The 21,705-nt window shown below is 40.5% G+C and overlaps 1 protein-coding gene across 2 annotated transcripts in view; it reads right to left on the minus strand.

Moving 5' to 3' along the window:
* Positions 1 to 21,705, minus strand: part of rasgrp3 (RAS guanyl releasing protein 3 (calcium and DAG-regulated)) — an 85,100-nt gene that overhangs the window by 50,396 nt on the left and 12,999 nt on the right. The window contains exons 2-8 of one of the 2 annotated variants that reach the window (XM_072391575.1): positions 14,995 to 15,118; positions 14,728 to 14,830; positions 14,108 to 14,170; positions 13,520 to 13,651; positions 12,491 to 12,638; positions 6,584 to 6,757; positions 3,914 to 4,030 (exon numbers count right to left, since the gene is read on the minus strand). In XM_072391575.1, coding sequence (XP_072247676.1) covers positions 3,914 to 4,030; positions 6,584 to 6,757; positions 12,491 to 12,638; positions 13,520 to 13,651; positions 14,108 to 14,170; positions 14,728 to 14,830; positions 14,995 to 15,064 — 807 coding nt within the window. In that variant the 5' untranslated portion in view covers positions 15,065 to 15,118. Of the gene's footprint in view, positions 1 to 3,913; positions 4,031 to 6,583; positions 6,758 to 12,490; positions 12,639 to 13,519; positions 13,652 to 14,107; positions 14,171 to 14,727; positions 14,831 to 14,994; positions 15,119 to 21,705 lie in introns of those variants that run through there. The other variant, XM_072391574.1, reaches the window with a different exon arrangement.

The following is a 21,705-nucleotide window of genomic DNA, read 5'->3' on the forward strand; positions in this document are numbered from 1 at the left end:
TGACAAGATTTGCCTGTCCCTTTAGACAACTGTCATCCCAACCAGGAATAATGTGGTCTTGTGGTAGAAAGGCCTATCATGATTTGCCACCTCTATTTCAGTGGTCTGGCTGTTGTCATCCATCAATTGTTGCAACTGATACAAAAGTCTTCCATAAGAAGGCTCCTGTCACCAGCATTCAATCCACCACACGTTTTCAAGCTCGCAGGAAAATTACTGGTGTTCCTTTCAAATATGATGGTTATGTACTAGCTGATCCCTGGACTACCCCCAACGCTAATGTGGGGTGGTCTCTACTTCTAGGAGGCGGGACGGCTGCGGCCCTAAACAAAATCAATGGACTCGCTTGGTCGGTACTTTCCTTAGCAAATCAAACTGAAGCCGCTCTCACTTTGATGAACACAGAAATGTTTGCTATTAGAACAGCAGTTATCCAACACAGACTGGCTCTTGATATCATTCTAGCTGAGAAAGGAGGTGTTTGCAAAATACTTAACATCTCTTGTTGTTTTTATGTCCCCGACGAGTACGAAAATATTACCAACATCATTGAACATATGCAAGATGCCATTCAAACTCCTCCTGCAGTAAATGACTCATGGTTTTCTTGGCTGGAATCTTTGGGCCAAGGATGGCCAGCATGGTTTTTAACAATGATAATCCCTTATGTAGTGATTTTCTTTTTGCTCTGCACCCTCATTCCATGCATATGGAAATGCCTGTCTAATGTGCTCATGAAAGGAATGACTCCTTCCTCCACATATGTTCATGCCGATGCCAATTATGCTGATCAAAATTCAACCTCTCTTCATATTCCTGACCCTGATCATTACCCCAGCTCAGACTCTGACTCTGATGTTGACATTCTGTAAATTTTATGTTATTTTGGTTGCTTTCTTTGTTTTGTTTTGATCTCCTCTAAACAACTGCCATGATGATACATTTTGAAATCTGCATGAATTAGCGTATCGGATACTAAGTTGTGACTATTTATTTTATTTTATTTTATTTGTTTATTTATTTTATTTTTTATTTTTTTACTCCCATTTCATTTAGCTTTCTTCATTTATTTTATTTTTCTTCAGTTTGTTTTCTGATAATGATTAATTAATAATCAAAAGGGAGAATTGTGATGGTAAAATTTCTGTCTCAGGACTGACAGACTCTCCAATCCACATTAACCATTTGTATCACCCAGACACGCTAATTGTTTTAAACTATTTACCTCTTAATTAACACTCAGACAAGATAATTGTTTTATCATCAAGACTGCATCCTACCCCACCTGGAGGTGTGGTTACACACCTCAAGAACAAAGCCCACCTCCCCAGGTATAAATCCTTTGTGTTCCTTTTGTCTGTATCTTTTCATACCATTGCTGCTGAATGGTGTGGACTGATCTTTTTCCTTGCAACGAAGAATAAAAACTTAGCCGGCCGGCAGAAAAAGTAAGTTTCTCTATTTCATTGCTCATCAGAAGTATTAGGAAGGAAGCGATTGAAAACTTCCATAACAATAGCGCCCAATCACAACAAATGTCATCTCAAGGCACTTCAATAATACAGTCCAATTCGAGCCAATTAGAGTTCAATTCATTGTAAACATAATCCAATCAAATCCAATTTATTCCTTTTCGCCTGAGGCGATTGTGGAAAAGAACGACTCCCTTTTAACAGGAAGAAACCACTGGCAGAACCAGACTCAGGAAGGGTGGCCATCCGCCTCGACCAGCTGGGGATTGAGAAGACAGAAAAGAGGGGACAACAAACACCATAGCAAAGTGAGGAAAGGTGTGACATAAGAGGCCCCCAGCAGTCAAAGCCTATAGCAGCTTAACTATGGGATGTTTGAGGGTCCCATGAGCCATCCCTAACTATAAGCTTTATCAAAAAGGAAAGTTTTAAGCCTAATCTTAAAGGTAGAGAAGGGTGTCTGTTTCCTGAACCCAAACTGGTTCCACAGAGAGGGGCCTGATAACTGAAGGCTCTACCTCCCATTCTACTTTTAGAAACTCTGGGAACAACAAGTAAACCTGCAGTCTGAGAGCAAAGTATTCTGTTAGGAAAATATCCAACTATGAGATCTTTAAGATATGATGGAGCTCGGTCATTAAGAGCTTTATATGTGAGGAGAAGAATCTTAAATTCTATTCTGAATTTAACAGGGAGCCAATGAAGAGAAGCTAAAACTGGAGAAACATGATCTCTGCTGTTAGGTCTCATCAGAACTCTGGCTGCAGCATTTTGGATCAGCTGGAGGCTTTTCAGATAATATGTGGGACAGCCCAATAATAAGGAATTACAGTAGTCCAATCTTGAAGTAACAAATGCATGAACTAGTTTCTCTGCATCACCCTGAGACAGAATGTTCCTGATTTTAGCAATATTACGAAGGTGAAAGAAGGCAGTCCTAGAAACCTGTTTTATATGTCAAATGATAAATTCTGGTCACAAATAACTCCAAGGTTCCTCACTGTAGAACTAGAAGCCAAGGAAATACCATCTAGAGTAACTATACAACTTGACAATTTCTCCCTGAAGCGCTCAGGTCCAAAGAGAACAACTTCAGTTTGTTTGAATTTAAAAGCAGACAGTTCTGAGTCATCCAGGTCTTTATGTCTTTAAGACAGGCTTGTAGTCTGACCAACCTATTGGTTTCATCTGGGTTTCATAGATAAGTACAACTGAGTATCATCAGCATAACAATGGACATTTATGCCATGCTGTCTAATAATGTTACCTAATGGAAGCATGTACAAAGTAAAAATAATTGGTCCAAGCACAGAACCCTGAGGAACTCCATGACTTACTATGGTGTGTGAGGAAGATTCTTCATTTACAAGAACAAACTGGAATCTATCAGATAAATATGACTTAAACCAGCCTAATGCAGTTCCTTTAATCCCAATAACATGTTCAAGTCTCTGTAACAGAATGCTGTGATCGATCGTATCAAATGCAACACTGAGATCCAACAGGACAAGCACAGAAACAAGTCCGCTATCAGAGGCTAAGAGGAGATCATTGGTAACTTTCACCAGTGCTGTTTCTGTGCTATGATGCACTCTGAATCCTGACTGAAACTCTTCAAACAGATTATTTCTATATAAATGATCACAAAGTTGAGCTGCAACTATTTTTTTCAAGAACTTTAGACAAAAAAGGGAGATTGGATATAGGTCGATAATTAGCCAACACTTCTGAATCAAGAGTAGGTTTTTTTAGATCAAGGTTTAGTTACAGCAACCTTAAAAATCAACTGGAACACTTAAAGTCAGATTTCTGACTCAGAAAGCCTGTGTGTCTTCACCAGCCCGAACTTCAACATTCAACCGATTCACAAAGTATTTTTTTAACAAATGACCTGTAAAAAATGTTTTGTAATCAACAGTGACAAATGTCATCTCAAGGCTTTTTAAAGATATTTTTTTTATCTTTTTAAAGATACGGTGCAATTCAAGTTATTTACAATCAAAAAGTAAATAAGAAAAATCATCTTAAAATTCTGACACACTTCTACTTAAAAAAAATCATAAAGTCTGGATTACATATAATTTCTGGTGAGTCTCAAAAGTGTAAAAAGATACAAGCAAAGAAAAACTTGACTGAGTTGGGAAATTGCCTGGAAAAAACATCTCAACATCTAAATTTGAGACTGTGAGCTGTGTTTCAGCGCATGACTCAGGTTTGTTGTCCCATTGATGAGCATGTGTTCACATTGTATCACTCTAACCCCATTCTGTGGTTTATGTTTGATTATAAAGTTATGATAGAAACTGAGGTAAAGTTCTATACAGGAAAAAGGCCAAAGCTAGTTTGCTCATATTGCTCATATTTCTGCCCACTCCTGTGACCATGCAGAACCATGGCAGTGAATAAAAATAAATGTGCAATCAAACCAGATGCTGACTTACCTTCACAACTTCTGGAGCCAGATAAGCATGAGTTTCCTTTAGTCGAGATATGGAGCTGTGGCTCAGTCCCCCCACCACCGCCATCAGAGTGTTAAAATTGTGTAGGTGCAGCAGTTTCTGATAACAGACAGTGAAATGTTGAAATCTTCCTTTTTTCTATTGTCTTTTTATACTAATCTTATGACATGAGTAGTTTGTAATTTTCTTTGCTGTTCAAGTTCAATAAAACAAGAGAACAACACAATTTAGCACATTAGTATAATACTTGCTTTTTGGCCAGTTTGGAACATCCATTCATCCATCTTCTATATCCGCTTAATCCATCTCAGGGTTGGGGGCTTTGTCTACTCTAACAAGCTTGTTTCACTTTGTCATTGTGTACTTTGGGTATTGTGTGTAGAATTTTGAGGTAAAAGATTAATTGAATCTATTTGGGAATAAGGCTATAACATAAGATATTGTGGAAAAAGTGGAGTGCTGTGAATACTGTGAGCACTGTATTCTGAGAAACACAGCAGACATGGTCTAACAGGTGTCAAATGAAAATATTCAGGCCATCAATTCTGTGTTTTGTAGAAGCAGGTATAGTTTTGTCCTTCTTGGATACTGGCTTTGCACTCCCAGATTTAAACATTTCTAAAACTTTTTTCACAGGTACTGTTGAAGATTAGGTCATTAATTACATATATTACATTTAAAATCTTTAATCACTGAACTCCAAACACCCAAAGCATGTTTTTTAGGCAAATGGAAGTGATCCATTCTTTCATTACAAGTGGACAAGTACTGAAGAAACTTGTTGACCCCCCTAAGATAGTGATAACACAGTGTAAAATACATCTTGACGAGAAAGCTTTTGTGATGGAACAACAAGAGAAGTGTATCTGTTTGTCGTTAAGAAGGTGAGTACCATGGACATTACTGTCATTAAAAAGAATATAGACAGTATGTTAAGTTAATATTTTTGCCTTCAACACTCAACTTTCCTTCGACTAGACGTCATTATCCTTGTATTACGTGCTAATTCCTTTATGTGATGAAGTGATGTTTTTTGTCATAAAAATTTTTCCTCTTAATTCATGTTTTTTTTATGTAATAGATTAGTCAGACGGTGCCAAATACAGTTTACATCGCATATGAAGAACTGTGTGTAAATGTATTTCACGCACTCATTGCCTGTATATGGTTTCTTTCTGTTCACATACGTGTTGCTATGCAGACTCACAAACTGCAAAGAGTAAGAAATGTGTGATCAGCAAGAGTAGAAAGATTTTTGTGTGTGAGATGACTAACTATGGTCCAGCAGAGACATATTACATCTTATAGTCAGCATGACTCCAGGAGCAGTTTTCAGTAAAGTGGATGTGTTACTGTAGTAAATTCAAAAACCACAACGGCTTTGTTACAATCTTGCAAGAAACATTCATAAAACTTTACAGGTGTGTAGCTGGAATCAAATGGATCACAGTTTGCAATCAATGGGCCTCATTCAAGAACCACTCATATGAACAAATTTGTTCTTAAGTCGAGAATTTGCGCATTCACCAATTTTTTCGTATTTTGAGTTTTCTTTCAGGTACCAACAGAATGAGTTATCCAGACCTGTCATATGAGTTTCTTAATATAGTCGCTGTTATTCGAATCAAGTTTGCTTGACTAATGGATTGTATATTTAATTACTTTATACTTATAAATAAATATGTACATTATACCCCATAATTATGCTAACATTATTCTGTTTGACTTAAATTATGCTCTAATTAACGTTTAATTTGACTCTGCATATAACAAGGTCAATGGGAAGTGTAACCAGCGGCTGACTTGCTACTTTTGGATGCCTTAGCGCGTGCACCCATGCAGTAGTGGAGCGCACTGAGCTGAACACCAGGTGGGTGTGTCTCATTACATTGGGGGGAAACTGCTCTATAGCCCAGAGAAGGTATGCTCCGTTTTGCGCAATATTGCCATGAACGAGGGTCTTCCACGACCTTAACCAGCCCAGACAGACAACATGCCAGAAGACCCCCCTCATGGACCGCCCCATCAAAGTGCCATCATGATGAAGCAACAACTGATTGCACGGGTTTAGTTGCAGTCATTGAGTGCCTGGCCACGGCAAGATGTTTGTTTTAAGCCATTTTTTTATCAAACCATTTCTTCTTTATTTTGGTGACATTGCGAAATACAGGTGACACGGAATTAACAGCACTGGTAATTTCTTCCTGTTTCTTCGCTTCAGCAGGTCCCGTAATTCCACTGCTGACACGGTTAAAAATGACAGATTTTCTTTTTTGGATCTCTGAAAGCAGAACTTCAGTCTCAGAGCCCGTAAAGTTGTTCTTTTTGCACCTTGATGCTATTCTCATGAATTAACACTCAACACTTCCTGGCACAGGAGAGAGGAAACGTAGCCTTATTTCTCTTAAATAACTGGTGCGCATGACTTCAGAACAACTCTGTTCGTACGAACGGTTATTGCATGTCTTTAAAATTCAGGATATAATGGAGGAGTGTATATGGACCATGTGAAGTTTTATCAGTGTATTTTTTATATAGTGTTAGATAAACAGAACGTAAGCAAAGCAATATGCTTTTTTTTTTCTTTAGATAAATCCTGTTTAAAACTTCAGAGGAAGTGCTATCCGTGTGAATGACTTGACTCTGTGTTACCTGAGCCACATTGATGTATTTGGTGATAACCTCTGCACGGGTCTGAGGTGTAAGCTTGCTGAGTACCATGAGCTGGACCCATTGTGAAACACCGTTGAACAATGCAATGGAGCGCTCCAGAGTTGGGTTGTCCACCAGGCAACCGTGGATCACATAGCTCTGGTAGTCAGTGAACTGTGGACAAACAGGAAAACAAATTAAATTAATAATCAATCAGCTACAGTATCTAACCTTCATTTTTCTACCTATTTCTTGGGGGCCTGCTGGCCTGGTGGAATAATTAATCTTAAAAAATTTTTTATTTTTTTTTCTTTGTTCTGTTAGTTATTTTCTTTTCTTTTTGGCCAAACTTCCGTGATTTGAATATCTATCAAGAGAAAAACAGGACAAACTGCTTTCTGACACCCTTTCGCTTCCTAGCAGCTTGGAAGTGAAATGCTCTTCGCAGTCACCATATGGGAGGTGGGGAAAGCAAAAAAATAAAAAGTTTATTTCATGACTTTTATTGACTCATGTCATTTTTTCCAGCAAGGTGCACTTTCCAAAATGGAAAATTGAGTGATAAAGTGGGAGGAATTTTGATGTACATAACCAGGCCAAAAAATAGATAAATAAGTAAAAGTCACTTTTTGAATTTACCTAAGCAAATAGACAATACTATCACACTGGAAAAGTTTCAGTAGGCAACAAGTTATTCAACCCTAAAAGATGCAGTGAGTAGCTTCTCATTGTTTAAATAACCATATTAAAAGATGTCACTCAGATGTATCAGAAGGTGTTGGGACTAAACTTCTGTTTAGCCTTAAGACCACCACATTAGTGAGGCTGAGTGAACAAGAGCTTTCATTTGCGAGGGAGCCTTGTATTCCCCCGCAAAATGAATGTGGTGTTCCAGGTCTTGAGGTCTGATCATTCCAGATTTACCCTTTTCCAAAGTGAAAGGAGCTGTTGGGTGAGAGAAGCAGCAGATGAGATGAAGAGCTTTAAACATCATTGTGCCTATTGTACAAGTCTGTGAGGTCAAAGTTATGGTCAGGTGGTTACTTCATTTAGCAATGTTTAGCCAAGTTAGCATCATTATGTATTTAGGTTTGTGGTCTTGTTAGGTTCTAATAATAATAATAATAATAATAATATATTTTATATGTACAGCGCTTTTAAAGCTCTCAAAGACTCTTTACATTAAAAACCATAAAGTGCAAGATAAAAATAAAATAAATACACAAAAATACACAAGATAAAAACAATGTACATTGTAAGAATGTTTACAAATTTCGAAGAGGTGGAGGACATGGGATTGGAAATGGAGAAGGAAAACTAATGGTGTGAATGGAAAGCGGATTTGAAAAGGTGAGTTTTGAGCAGTGATTTGAAGGTGGATGGATCTGGGCAGTGACGGATGTGTGTGGGGAAAGAATTCCAAAGAGAGGGGGCAGCTATGGAGAAAGCTCTGTCACCCCAGGTACGGTGCTTGGTCCTGAGTGGGGGTGGGAGAAGGTTAGCATCAGAAGAACGTAAGTGTCGGGATGGAGTGTGGTGGTGATGCATGTCCGTGAGGTAAGAAGGAGCCTGGTTATGGAGGGCTTTGTGGGTGAGGAGGAGGATCTTGAAGTTGATTCGGTGCTGGACAGGGAGCCAATGTATGTACAGGGGTGATATGTTCACGGGAGCAAGTGTGGGTGAGAAGGCGGTCAGCAGAGTTTTGAATGTATTGAAGTTTATTGAGGACTTTTGATGATGAGCCGTAAAGGATGCTGTTGCAGTAGTCCAGTCATGAGGTGATGAAAGCGTGGATGAGGGTCTCAGCAGCAGAGAAGGAGAGTAAAGGACGGAGGCGGGCAATGTTTTTAAGATGGAAGAAGGCATTTTGGGTGAGGTGACTGGTGTGCTGTTCGAATGAGAGGTTATTGTCCAGGATAATACCAAGGTTACGGATGGATGGAGAGGGTGACAGGGTGGCAGGGGTGATGGATTTAGTGGAGATATAAAGTTGAATGTCGTCAGCGTAGCAGTGAAAACAGAGACCATGACGACGAATGATGGAACCAAGGGGAAGTGAGTAGAGGATGAAGAGGAGAGGGCCAAGCACAGAGCCCTAGGGGACGCCTTGAAGCAGGGGAACGGTGGAGGAGGTGCAGTTGTTGACTTGGATGAATTGATGTCTGTCAGTGAGATAGGATGAGCCAGGAAAGAGCAGAGCCAGTGATGTTGAGGGATGTTTGTAGGTGGGACAGAAGGATGGAGTAATTGATGATGACAAAGGCCGCAGTGAGGTCAAGGAGTATGAGTATGCTGAGGTGGCCAGAGTCTGCAGAGAGAAGGAGGTCGTTGGTGATTTTAAGGAGAGCAATTTCAGTGCTGTGTTGAGGGTGGAATCCAGATTGAAAAGGTTCATAAAGGTCATGAGAGCGGAGGTGGGTTTTGATTTGTGAGGCGACAACACGTTTGAGATGGGACGGACGTTTGAGGTGACATCGGGATCCAGGCCAGGTTTTTTGAGGATAGGGGTTACAGCAGCCAGTTTCATTCAGGGATTCAAGGACAGAGCCAGAGGTGAGGGAGGAGTTAATGATGGTAGCAATGAGTGGGGAGTTTGTTGGGAGGCAGCATTTAGGGTGTTTTTGTAATCCGAGAGGTGGTCTGTATAGGCGTTGAAATGTACTGTGAGACGGGTTTTCTTATATAGTCTTTCAAGCTAGCGCTTACAGATTTTCAGTTGACGGAGTTAGGGAGTAAACCAGGGAGTTTAGTGAGTGAATAAGACTGTTTTGGTCTTTAAGGGAGCCAGATTATTGAGGTGGAGGGACAGTGCGTTGTTGTAGTGGGTGACCAGGTCAGAGGGGTTTAGAGTCGGAGGAGGGGTGGATGCAGACAGGCCGTTGGCCAATGAGTCGGAGAAAGCTGACTTGGGAATGGACTTGATGTTTCTGACTGAAATGTTGCGTTTGAGTTTTGGGGGAGGGAGGGGGGTGTTAAAGTCCATGGTTATGGCCAGATGATCTGAAAAGTGGAGGTTGAGGCTGGAGAGTTGGTGGAGAGTGAGACCGGCAGAGCAGACTAAGTCCAGCATGTGGCCGTGACTGTGCGTGGGGAAGTGGACGTGCTGGATGAATTGAAGACAGTTAAGCAGTTCCAGGAGCTCTATTGCACTTTTGGAATTTCGATCATCGACATGGATATTGAAGTCACCCAGCAGGAGAATTGAAGGGGGTAATAGTGGATAACTGGGCGAGGAATTCAGCAAGGTCTGAGATGAAAGAGTCGTTTGATTTGGGAGGACGGTTGATGATGGTGATGACCAAGGAAGTGGGATCAGACAGTTTGAGGGCAACACGTTCAAAGGACTGGGCAGAAGGGATGGACACTGTGGATGTTTTGAAGGTTTTCCTGAATGTAGTAGCTGAATGTAGTAGCGTGGGCTGTGTCGATGTAGGTGTAGCCGGTGGGTGTGGTCTGGTTGAGGGAGAAGTAATCTAGTGGTTTGTGCCAGGTTTTGGTGACACAGAGGAAGTCCAGTTTTTTGTCGGTGATGAGTTCATGTAGGACGGCACTTTTATTAGTCAGTGAGCGGGTGTTAAGTAAAACCAGTTTCAGGTGAGTTTCAGTCTGAGTAGAGCAGGGGGTGGCAGGAGCGCAGTGTATGGGGAGCAAGTTCTTGTTATTCACAGACTTGGGTGAACAAGATGGGCGGGGTGGTCTGTGTGTTGTAATGGATTGAATGGGGAATGTCTCAGGTGGGAGGGTTAAAGGCTGTTTGGGTCGAATGGGGGCACTGGTGAGCTGGACGGTGGTCTGTGCTGCTGCTAGCGCAGGGTGAAGAAGAGTAACTGTTAAGGGGGTATGTGGTGTAAATAGTCAGTCACGTGGAGCATAATGTACAATGTGTTGGATGTTAGCCGCAAGCATGCGGCTTCCTGTGGTGTTTGGGTGAATGCCGTCAGGCTTGAAGAAGGATTGAAATTGTCCATAAAGTTGAAGCCTCGAGCTTAACAGGCAGGCTTGAGCCAGGTGTTGAGCAGGAGCAATCTGGAGACCAAGTGTGGGAATGGGACCAGAGATGAAGACAGATTTTCCACAGTTGCGCAAAAAGTCCAGTAAGGAGGTAAAGGCATTTTTGGTCAGTTCAGAGGCGCGTTGGAGGACAGCTTCCTCCAGGAACTTGCGGCAAGAAAAACAGACGTAGTTGTCCGGGAACACAGCTGGCAAACAGGGGCAGAAGCACAGTGGCTCTGGGCGCCAACAGGTACCGGTGGGGAGGAGGGCTCTGCGTCACCTGTGGCCGAAGCTCCAGTGGTCGCCGGCAGGGAGGGGCCAGCAGCCTTTTCTGACATGGAGCCACCAGAGCCAGGAGTCGCACGACCACCAGTAGCTGTGTGCGGAGAATAAGCGGCGGGGCATCCCGAGACCTTTCTGGGTTGTTTGCCAGGTCCTCGAAGCGGTTGGAGAGGCTCATATGAGGGGAAGAGGCAGTCGCATCCTGGGCTCTCTTTCTGTTGCGGATAAGAACTTCAGCCCAGGATGACTGAAGGCTGGATGTAGAGGAGGAGGAAGGCAGGTAGAGGTCTCCCATGGGACAGTATCCTGGAGGGCCGCTGTGAGCGAGACAATTTGGAGTGATTGTTCGTGCGACAGGTCCAGACAGGAGGTCAGCATGGGCTGTTGATCCTGCAGTTCCTGGGAGAGTCGAAGGATGTCTTCTTTAAGGTCAGAGATCTTTTTGTTTGCTTTTATGAGCGTGGTGTTTTCGCTGGCCATGGTGTTCAAATCTGCATACTTCAGATGCTTGGTGAGACTGTGCAGCTTCAGGTAATCTCCCAGTCCCTTGGCACTCACAAGTTCTGCAACATTATGCGCCCATATAACAAAGTCAGCTCCATGAAAATACTGAATGACCAGGTTTTTCTTATAGTATTTTTTTTGGGCTTTCCAATGCCTTTATTGATAGTACAGTGGAGAGAGACAGGAAACAGGGCAGAGAGAGGGAATGACATGCAGCAAATGGCCGTCCAGTTCAGGACTCGAACAGAGGCCAACTACATCAAGGACAAGCCTCTGTATATGGGACGTCTGCTTAACCCACTAAGCCACCGACCACCCAATGACCAGGTTTTTCCATCAACCAGTTTTTTCTTTCCTAATCGCATGGGCAAATTCCAAGATGACATGCCAAGAATGACCTGACTCATATTGTGAAAGCGTGGTTTAGGGAGCAGGAGATGACATTTTCCCATATGCTGTGAGTTGCTCAGACCTTAAAGGGGAAGTTCGTTTTTTTAAACCAGGTCCTTATTTCTGGCATAAAATGCGTTTTTCTACCCATCGATAACTTTTTAAAATCTAGTTAAAACACATTGTTGTTCTTCTAGCTGCTCAGTGTGCTGCAAGAACAGGAGTGTGTTTTATTTATTTCAGTGGCTGATACCATTGAATGTCTTAAGCTTTGTTTTACATACTAGTACCACTGAAGCCCTTTATGAGCCTATATTGTGTTAATGTTATTCAACATGAGCAGACTAATTATCAGATTGAGTACTAATCTTATTTTCAGAAGTTAACATGCTAGTATCCATATTTCTGTGCTAGCATGCTAACATACGCTTCCTAACCAGAACACGAACTGGCCTACAGTGGAGGCTAATGAAAAAGTTATTCAGGTTTTTTAACAAAAAACAAAGTAAAAACTGGATGGAGCTACTGTTGTAGTGAACTCAAGAGACCCAAGTCAACAATTAAACGATTGTAATGAACAGCCTTGATGGCATTCCACCAGATACTTCTGAGAGATTTAATTTCACTAAAAACTGTCAGGGTATCAACAAAGTCATGAGGGTTTATCCTAGCAAAATTCCATAATACTTCACAAGAACTTGAACTGGCATGGAAAACACTTAATGTCATTAAACATACGGATATCCTTCGGATAGATTTGAACTCCAAGAAGGTGAGATGCTCAGCCAGCTCCATGGGCTCCAGATGGTCAAACAGCAGTGATGCCTTGCCTTTCTTAACCTGCTTCTTCCGTTGGGTCAACTTCCTCATCCAGTCATATGATGGACTGCGAGGAAAGCAATTTAGAAACAATTAACTGTTAAACTGAGAACCTATGTTATTCCTTAGTGTTGTATTGTACATGCTTTTGTTAACATTATTCTGTAGGTACATTGTAAAATAACTATACCACGCGCTTCTTAACATTGTACCATCAATAGATTATTGGTCATGTGCTGTAAGTTTTTAGTTCTACTGATCCTAGATCTTCAAAAACAGCTATTAAATCTGGAAATAGAATACAATTTCAGGCAGTGGTTCTTGTCACTCCTCTTTATACTTCTACCAAATTTCAACAGAGATGCGAACTTAACTATAACTGTATGATAACAGATTAAGCCACAACTGAAACAATAAGTCAGTTTTGGAAACTGAACTATTGTATCAATTTTCACATACTAAATGATCATTTTCTCTCTCATTTAGGATGATCTTTTTTAGGATGATGTTTTTAATTTCCAACATTCCGATAATTCAAATGCATGTTTAACCATTTTGAAGTTTGGAAAAAAACAAGCAATATGAAGGTGTTACTTGAGCTCACAGGTATTGTTCCAACTTTAAATCAGTCAATCAGTTGAGACAGTTGACAGCAAGTAATTCTCTATTAAAACCATTAAATGAGGGGCAGGTATGGTTTGTAATGTAAACAATGCTTAAACCAGGCTTGCTGCCAATTAATTAAAAATGTATCAATGCTGGACTTTCAGCTGAATGTTTTTTTAAATTTTTTTTCTCTCATATTACTTCCTAGTTATGTAAAATATCTACCACTGACGTCATATTGTTGGCACGATTAACATTATATCCTGCAGATGCACTACACTTGGTAATGCTAATTATGCCAATAGTTTCTGCAATGGTCTCAATATGCGTTTGATAGCTTACATAGCAGAGATGTCAATGAGTTTGAAATGCTTCTCACAGCCAAGCTGAGCCGCCACATCTCTGAACTCCTCTGTTATCCTGATCAGTCCCAAATCCAGGTTGAACTCGGCAGGGAATGTCACTATCCAGTACCTGAATATAAACAGTCACATTTACAGTTTTGAAGCAAATAGCTTGCCACTAGAACTGTGATGGCTTCAGAGATATCCCTGTGACATGTGACTAATGTCTCTGTATTTATGTGGTATGGTACAAGAAGCTCCCTACAAAGTGTATTTTCAGCTTGGAATTGTGGTATTTCCCAACTCTTGATCTCACATGAAAGAAATGTTGTCCTTTAAACACAGCATCACAGTATATGATGCTGTGAGGATAAAAAAATGAGCTGGGAGGATAAAAAGACACATTTTCAAACTGAAATTGTGTATGAAACCATTAGGTTCTGCATAAAAACAGTATAAAAAGTCTGGCACAAGGTGAATTTAGGTTGAGATAAAGACTGCTTTCTGTGGGTTGGGTTCTTGGAGGCTAAAAAATTCCTATTTTAAAAGTGTGTTGGAATGGAATACTGTGTGTGTACAACCTTACCTCATCAAATAACAAATTTTTAGCCTGGTCCTCTGGCAGCTGTCACCTTTGCAGTTACGGTATGTAGGGTTAAGTTAAGGACTTTCTACAAGATTTGACAAATTGATACATTGCAATACACAATAAGTCAAAGCATTTGGGAAAAAGGTGGATCATTGGCAAATAAAGTATTAGCTATTTTAGAAATATAAAGTTGAAGATAACTGTCAATAATCACAGCCCCATCTGTTGTCAACATGTATGTTGCATGTCCAGCAGTACAACAGACTACTCACTGAGAATGTCTGGAGGACATTCATCCATCACATGATCAATTCTGCTCATTTGACATTAATGTGCACCTGAAAAGCAGTACTAAAGTAAGGGGGAGACATGAAGAGTCACAGCAATAAAGCAGAACATCAGCAACTATCAGTAAAGGGAATGCTTGAAATCTCAATAACTAAATAAAACTTTTGAGTAGGATTTCTTGTTAAGTTTGCAACAGTTAACTTAACAAGGTACCACTTTACAATTAGTTGTATTCAAAGTAGGATTTTTGCTAGCAGTATTTCAGTATTGTTAAAACGTTGCACTGGAATGTATCAGCAATACATCTGTCTGTCAGCCAGATGGGATATATTGTCAGTAGTTTTCCCGCCAGTTCAGATGATGTAACATACCAGCGATGCATCAGAAGCAGGGTGCGAGGAAGCAAGCTGACATGAAGCTCCCCACTATCATCTGTGAAAGGAAGTCCCAAAAATGTCAACACATTTAACATGGAATTTTCTGATTTCAACATCATCGGTTTTTCAGAACAGAGCTATCAATTATGAATGATAGATGTAGATATTAGCAAAAAACTTCTCTACAGGACCACGCTCAGGATGCTCTTTCTCACTCACCAAATGCATGAATGCATTCATTTAAGAGAGCATCTAGAGATGCTGCCTTTCCCAAAGTGGATGATCCCATAGTGCTGAGCTGTGGGAATATGGTGGTCAGCACTTCCTGCCTGTTGGGGCCTCCCTGTCAGAACAGACAGTCAGACAATATTCAAAGTGAGAGGACATCAAACGGGCTAAGAAAATTTTTAAAAAACACACAAAACAAAACAAGTTATCAGACCTCGCTGTTAACATAGAGATAAGAGAAAATAGTTACTTTTTTAATAATGTGAAACACAATGAAGATACTCGTATTTCAATTCAATTCAATTCAATTTTATTTATATAGCACCAGATTACAACAATTGTCATCTCAAGGCACTTAAGTAATATAGTCCAATTCAAGCCAATTGGAATTCAATTCATTGCAATCATAATCCAATTAATTCATATAGAGCTAATTCAAAAAATTAATATCCTAGCTAAGGAAACCAACAGATTGCACCGAAATGTGTCTTCAGTCCAATCTCCCGTCCTGAGCGTGCCTGTGGCAACTGTGGAAAGGAACGACTCCCTTTTAACAGGAAGAAACCTCTGGCAGAACCAGACTCAGGAAGGGTGGCCATCCGCCTCGACCAGCTGGGGTTTGAGAAGACAGAAAAGAGGGAAAAGAGGGGGGAAAAACACCATAACGCCATTCAAAGGATATCTGTTGGAACAGGGAAACATAGGTTAATAACCACAATAATGTCACATGTACATAAATCAATTTTGAAATTAAACAGGGGGAAAAAGAGAGCAAAGTGAGGAAAGGTGTGACAGATGAGGTCCCCCAGCAGTCTAAGCCTATAGCAGCTTAACTATGGGATGTTTCAGGATTACCTGAGCCATCCCTAACTATAAGCTTTATCGAAAAGAAAAGTTTTAAGTCTAATCTTAAAAGTGGAAAGGGTGTCTGCTTCCCGGACATTTACTGACAGCTTATTCCACAAGAGAGGGGCCTGATAACTGAAGGCTCTACCTCCCATTCTACTTTTAGAAACTCTGGGAACAACAAGTAAACCTGCAGTTTGGGAGCGAAGTGCTCTGTTACGAAAATATCTTACAATTAAATCTTTAAGATATGATGGAGCTCGGTCATTAAGAACTTTATATGTGAGAAGAAGAATCTTAAATTCTATTCTGAATTTAACAGGGAGCCAATGAAGAGAAGCTAAAACTGGAGAAACATGATCTCTCCTGTTAGTTCTCATCAGAACTCTGGCTGCAGCATTTTGGATCAGCTGGAGGCTTTTCAGAGAATATGTGGGACAGCCCAATAATAAGGAATTACAGTAGTCCAATCTTGAAGTAACAAATGCATGAACTAGTTTCTCTGCATCACCTTGAGACAGGATGTTCCTGATTTTGGCAATATTACGAAGGTGAAAGAAGGCAGTCCTAGAAACCAGTTTTATATGTGCGTCAAATGATAAATTCTGGTCAAAAATAACTCCAAGGTTCCTCACTGTAGAACTAGAAGCCAAGGAAATACCATCTAGAGTAACTATATAACTAGACAATTTCTCCCTGAAGCGCTCAGGTCCAAAGAGAACAACTTCAGTTTTGTCTGAATTTAAAAGCAGACAGTTCTGAGTCATCCAGGTCTTTATGTCTTTAAGACAGGCTTGTAGCCTGACCAACCTGTAGGTTTCATCTGGTTTCATAGATAAGTACAGCTGAGTATCATCAGCATAACAATGGAAATTTATGCCATGCTGTCTGATAATGTTACCTAATGGAAGCATGTATAAAGTAAAAAGAATCGGTCCAAGCACAGAACCCTGAGGAACTCCATGACTTACTCCAACGTGTGAGGAAGATTCCTCATTAACAAGAACAAACTGGAATCTATCAGATAAATATGACTTAAACCAGCCTAATGCAGTTCCTTTAATCCCAATAACATGTTCAAGTCTCTGTAACAGAATGCTGTGATCGATCGTATCAAATGCAGCACTGAGATCCAACAGGACAAGCACAGAAACAAGTCCGCTATCAGAAGCTAACAGGAGATCATTGGTAACTTTCACCAGTGCCGTTTCTGTGCTATGATGCACTCTGAATCCTGACTGAAACTCTTCAAACAGATTATTTCTATGTAAATGATCACAAAGTTGAACTGCAACTATTTTTTCAAGAACTTTGGACAAAAAAGGGAGATTGGATATAGGTCGATAATTAGCCAACACTTCTGAATCAAGAGTAGGTTTTTTAAGTAAAGGTTTAATTACAGCAACCTTAAAAGTCTGAGGTACATATCCTATCATCAAAGACCGATTGATCAAATCCAATATGGAAGTGTCAATTAAGGGGAAAACCTCCTTGAACAGTCTGGTTGGGATTGGGTCTAACATACAAGTTGATGGTTTAGAAGAGACTATTGCTGTTGTTAGCTCAGAAAGATCAACTGGACAGAAGCCGTCTAAATACAATTCAGGTTCGAAAGATACTTCTAAAGCTGCTCTACTTGATGATACATCAGTGATAATAATGGGAAGGATTCCATTAATCTTCTCTCTGATAGAAACAATTTTATTGATAAAGAATCTCATGAAATCATCACTGCTGAGAGTTAAAGGAATACATGGCTCAACAGAGCTCGGAATCTTTGTCAGCCTGGCAACAGTGCTGAAAAGAAACCTGGAATTATTCTTATTCTCTTCTATCAATAATGAATAATAAGCAGTTCTAGCTTTACGAAGTGCTTTCTTATACGTTATTAAACTATCTTTCCAGACTAATTGAGACTCTTCTAAATTAGAGGAACGCCACTGTCTCTCCAGCTTTCTTGCGGTTTGCTTTAACGCACGCAGCTGTGAATTATACCAAGGAGCCAACCTCTTCTGACTGATTACCTTCCTTTTCAGAGGGGCAACATTGTCCAGTGTTGTACGCATTGAAGCTGTAGTGCTGTCAACAAGAGAGTCAAGTTCTACTGGAGTAAAATTTAGGTAGCCGTCCTCTGTCATATCAGCACATGGCAGTGAAGAAAAGGATGATGAAATCAACTCTTTAAATCTGGTTACAGCATTCTCTGACAGACACCTTCTATATGTAGAATTCTTCTCAGAAACCGTGTAGTCAAGTAATGTAAATTCAAAAGTTATTAAAAAATGGTCAGACAAGACAGGGTTATGAGGGAACACTGTTAACTGTTCACTCTCAATGCCATAAGTCAGCACAAGGTCAAGGGTATGATTAAAGCAGTGAGTAGGTCTGTGAACACTTTGAGAAAATCCAATAGAGTCTAATATAGAATTAAAGTTAATATTTAGGCTGTCATTTTCAACATCTACATGAATATTAAAGTCACCCACTACAATGACTTTATCTGTACTCACCACTAACTGGGATAAAAACTCTGAGAATTCAGACAGAAACTCAGAATTAGGGCCAGGTGGACGATACACAACAACAAACACAAGAGGTTTTTGTGATTTCCACTTTGGGTGGGAAAAACTGAGAATCAGAGATTCAAAAGAGCTAAAACTAATCTTGGGTCTAGGACTGATTAGTAACCCTGATCTGAAGATAGCTGCCACTCCTCCTCCTCTACCTGTGGTTCGAGGAACGTGAACATTTAAATAGTCAGAGGGAGTTGATTCATTAATGCTAACATGATCCTCCTGCTGCAGCCAGGTTTCTGTAAGACAAAATATATCAATATGATGATCACAAATCAAATCATTCACTAACAGAGACTTCAAAGGGAGAGATCTAATATTCAGCAAACCACATTTAATAGTTTGATGTTTTTGTTCAGTTAAAGTTTTTGTTTTAACTTTTTTTTCTTTTGTGTTTTTGGATTGAGGGGGGGGCAGCATCAGGTGGGAAGCCGCAGAGAAGTGTGTAAGACTACAACTCTGCATCCTGGTCTCAACCCTGGGATGTCATGTTTTTGGATGACTAATAAATTCGTCCATATTTCTAGAAATGAGAGCCGCTCCTTCCAAAGTGGGATGGATGCCGTCTCTCCTCATCAGACCAGGTTTTCTCCAGAAAGATTGCCAATTATCTATGTAGCCCACATTGTTTGCTGGACACCATCTAGACAACCAGCGATTGAATGAGGACATGCGGCTAAACATGTCATCACTGGTCAGATTTGGCAGGGGTCCAGAGAAAACTACGGAGTCCGACATTGTTTTGGCAAAATTACACACCGATGCAACATTAATTTTAGTGACCTCCGATTGGCGTAACCGGGTGTCATTACCGCCGACGTGAATAACTATTTTACCGTATTTACGCTTATCCTTAGCCAGCAGTTTTAAATAGGATTCTATGTCGCCCGCTCTGGCCCCTGGAATGCATTTGACTATGGTCGCTGGTGTCTCTAATGCCACGTTTCTGACTATAGAGCTGCCAATTACCAGGGTTTTGTCCTCAGCGGGTGTGTCGCTGAGTGGAGAAAATCTATTAGAAACGTGGACAGGTTGATGGTGAACCACGGGCTTGACTTTAGGACTATGACTCCTCTTCCTGACAGTCACCCAGCCACTCTTAAGTCCCGGCTGCTCGGGATCTGCTCGGGGACGACTAACAGAGCTAGCTACGCTAGGTGGCTCCGCACTGACTAAAGGGGCCTGGCTCGCTATCGGGTGGTTTTCAACAGTGCAGAGCCGAGCTTCCAATTCAGATAACCTTGCCTCCAAAACTACAAAAAGACTACATTTGTTACATGTACCATTACCACTAAAGGAGGCAGAGGAGTAACTAAACATCTGACACACGGAGCAGGTGAAAGCAGGAGATAGAGGAAGAGAACTGGTAGCCATGCTAAGCTAGAGAACCAGACACACCGCTAAAAAGTGAAAAATAAAAACTAAAGATCTGTAAGAGTGAGTGTTAGAATATAACAAGTATGGGATAGAGTTAACTATGCAAGATGTGTAAATTATAGGGAGAAATAAGGTGATTATTAGTAGTTCAAGAAGAGCGAGAACTGTCACAGTGCACACACACAAAGCAACAGGAAGTGATGCAATATGTCTTACCGCAAAGCAAAGCCGTCAGACCGCCAGGTATTTGATGTGTATGCCCTAAAGCGATGAAACTGCAACACATTTCACTGATGCCTGTGGTGCTTCTGCATCTGTGACCACTCAGCGATTAAAGAAATACTGTGCATGTTACAACAGTGTGTATATATAATGTAAAAAATGTCAATGTGTGGGATGCTTAAAGCCTCTGCTACATGCAATAAAACCGCAGAAGTGACTAAATTACTAATTTGACTGAAAATAGATTGTCACCTTAATAGTCTTTCACCTAATTAAAACACAGTAAGCCATAAAACAATACACAAAAAACAAAATCCACAACAGTGTGATGCACACAGGGGTTTACAACATATTATAGAGGAGTATCTGTCATGACCAATGAAGAAGACTTGAGGCTAAATGACTGACATGAAGGAGGAGTGGAAGTTGTTCAGCATGATATGCTCTGTATGCTTTAGAAGTATCTTTCGAACCTGAATTGTATTTAGACAGCTTCTGTCCAGTTGATCTTTCTGAGCTAACAACAGCAATAGTCTCTTCTAAACCATCAACTTGTATGTTAGACCCAATCCCAACCAGACTGTTCAAGGAGGTTTTCCCCTTAATTGACACTTCCATATTGGATTTGATCAATCGGTCTTTGTTGATAGGATATGTACCTCAGACTTTTAAGGTTGCTGTAATTAAACCTTTACTTAAAAAACCTACTCTTGATTCAGAAGTGTTGGCTAATTATCGACCTATATCCAATCTCCCTTTTTTGTCCAAAGTTCTTGAAAAAATAGTTGCAGTTCAACTTTGTGATCATTTACATAGAAATAATCTGTTTGAAGAGTTTCAGTCAGGATTCAGAGTGCATCATAGCACAGAAACGGCACTGGTGAAAGTTACCAATGATCTCCTGTTAGCTTCTGATAGCGGACTTGTTTCTGTGCTTGTCCTGTTGGATCTCAGTGCTGCATTTGATACGATCGATCACAGCATTCTGTTACAGAGACTTGAACATGTTATTGGGATTAAAGGAACTGCATTAGGCTGGTTTAAGTCATATTTATCTGATAGATTCCAGTTTGTTCTTGTAAATGAAGAATCTTCCTCACACGTTGGAGTAAGTCATGGAGTTCCTCAGGGTTCTGTGCTTGGACCGATTCTTTTTACTTTATACATGCTTCCATTAGGTAACATTATCAGACAGCATGGCATAAATTTCCATTGTTATGCTGATGATACTCAGCTGTACTTATCTATGAAACCAGATGAAACCTACAGGTTGGTCAGGCTACAAGCCTGTCTTAAAGACATAAAGACCTGGATGACTCAGAACTGTCTGCTTTTAAATTCAGACAAAACTGAAGTTGTTCTCTTTGGACCTGAGCGCTTCAGGGAGAAATTGTCTAGTTATATAGTTACTCTAGATGGTATTTCCTTGGCTTCTAGTTCTACAGTGAGGAACCTTGGAGTTATTTTTGACCAGAATTTATCATTTGACGCACATATAAAACTGGTTTCTAGGACTGCCTTCTTTCACCTTCGTAATATTGCCAAAATCAGGAACATCCTGTCTCAAGGTGATGCAGAGAAACTAGTTCATGCATTTGTTACTTCAGGATTGGACTACTGTAATTCCTTATTATTGGGCTGTCCCACATATTCTCTGAAAAGCCTCCAGCTGATCCAAAATGCT

The sequence above is a fragment of the Leuresthes tenuis genome, unplaced genomic scaffold (genome assembly GCF_036924035.1).
Source record: "Leuresthes tenuis unplaced genomic scaffold, fLeuTen1.0.hap1 SCAF_8, whole genome shotgun sequence".
Classification (NCBI taxonomy): domain Eukaryota; kingdom Metazoa; phylum Chordata; class Actinopteri; order Atheriniformes; family Atherinopsidae; genus Leuresthes; species Leuresthes tenuis.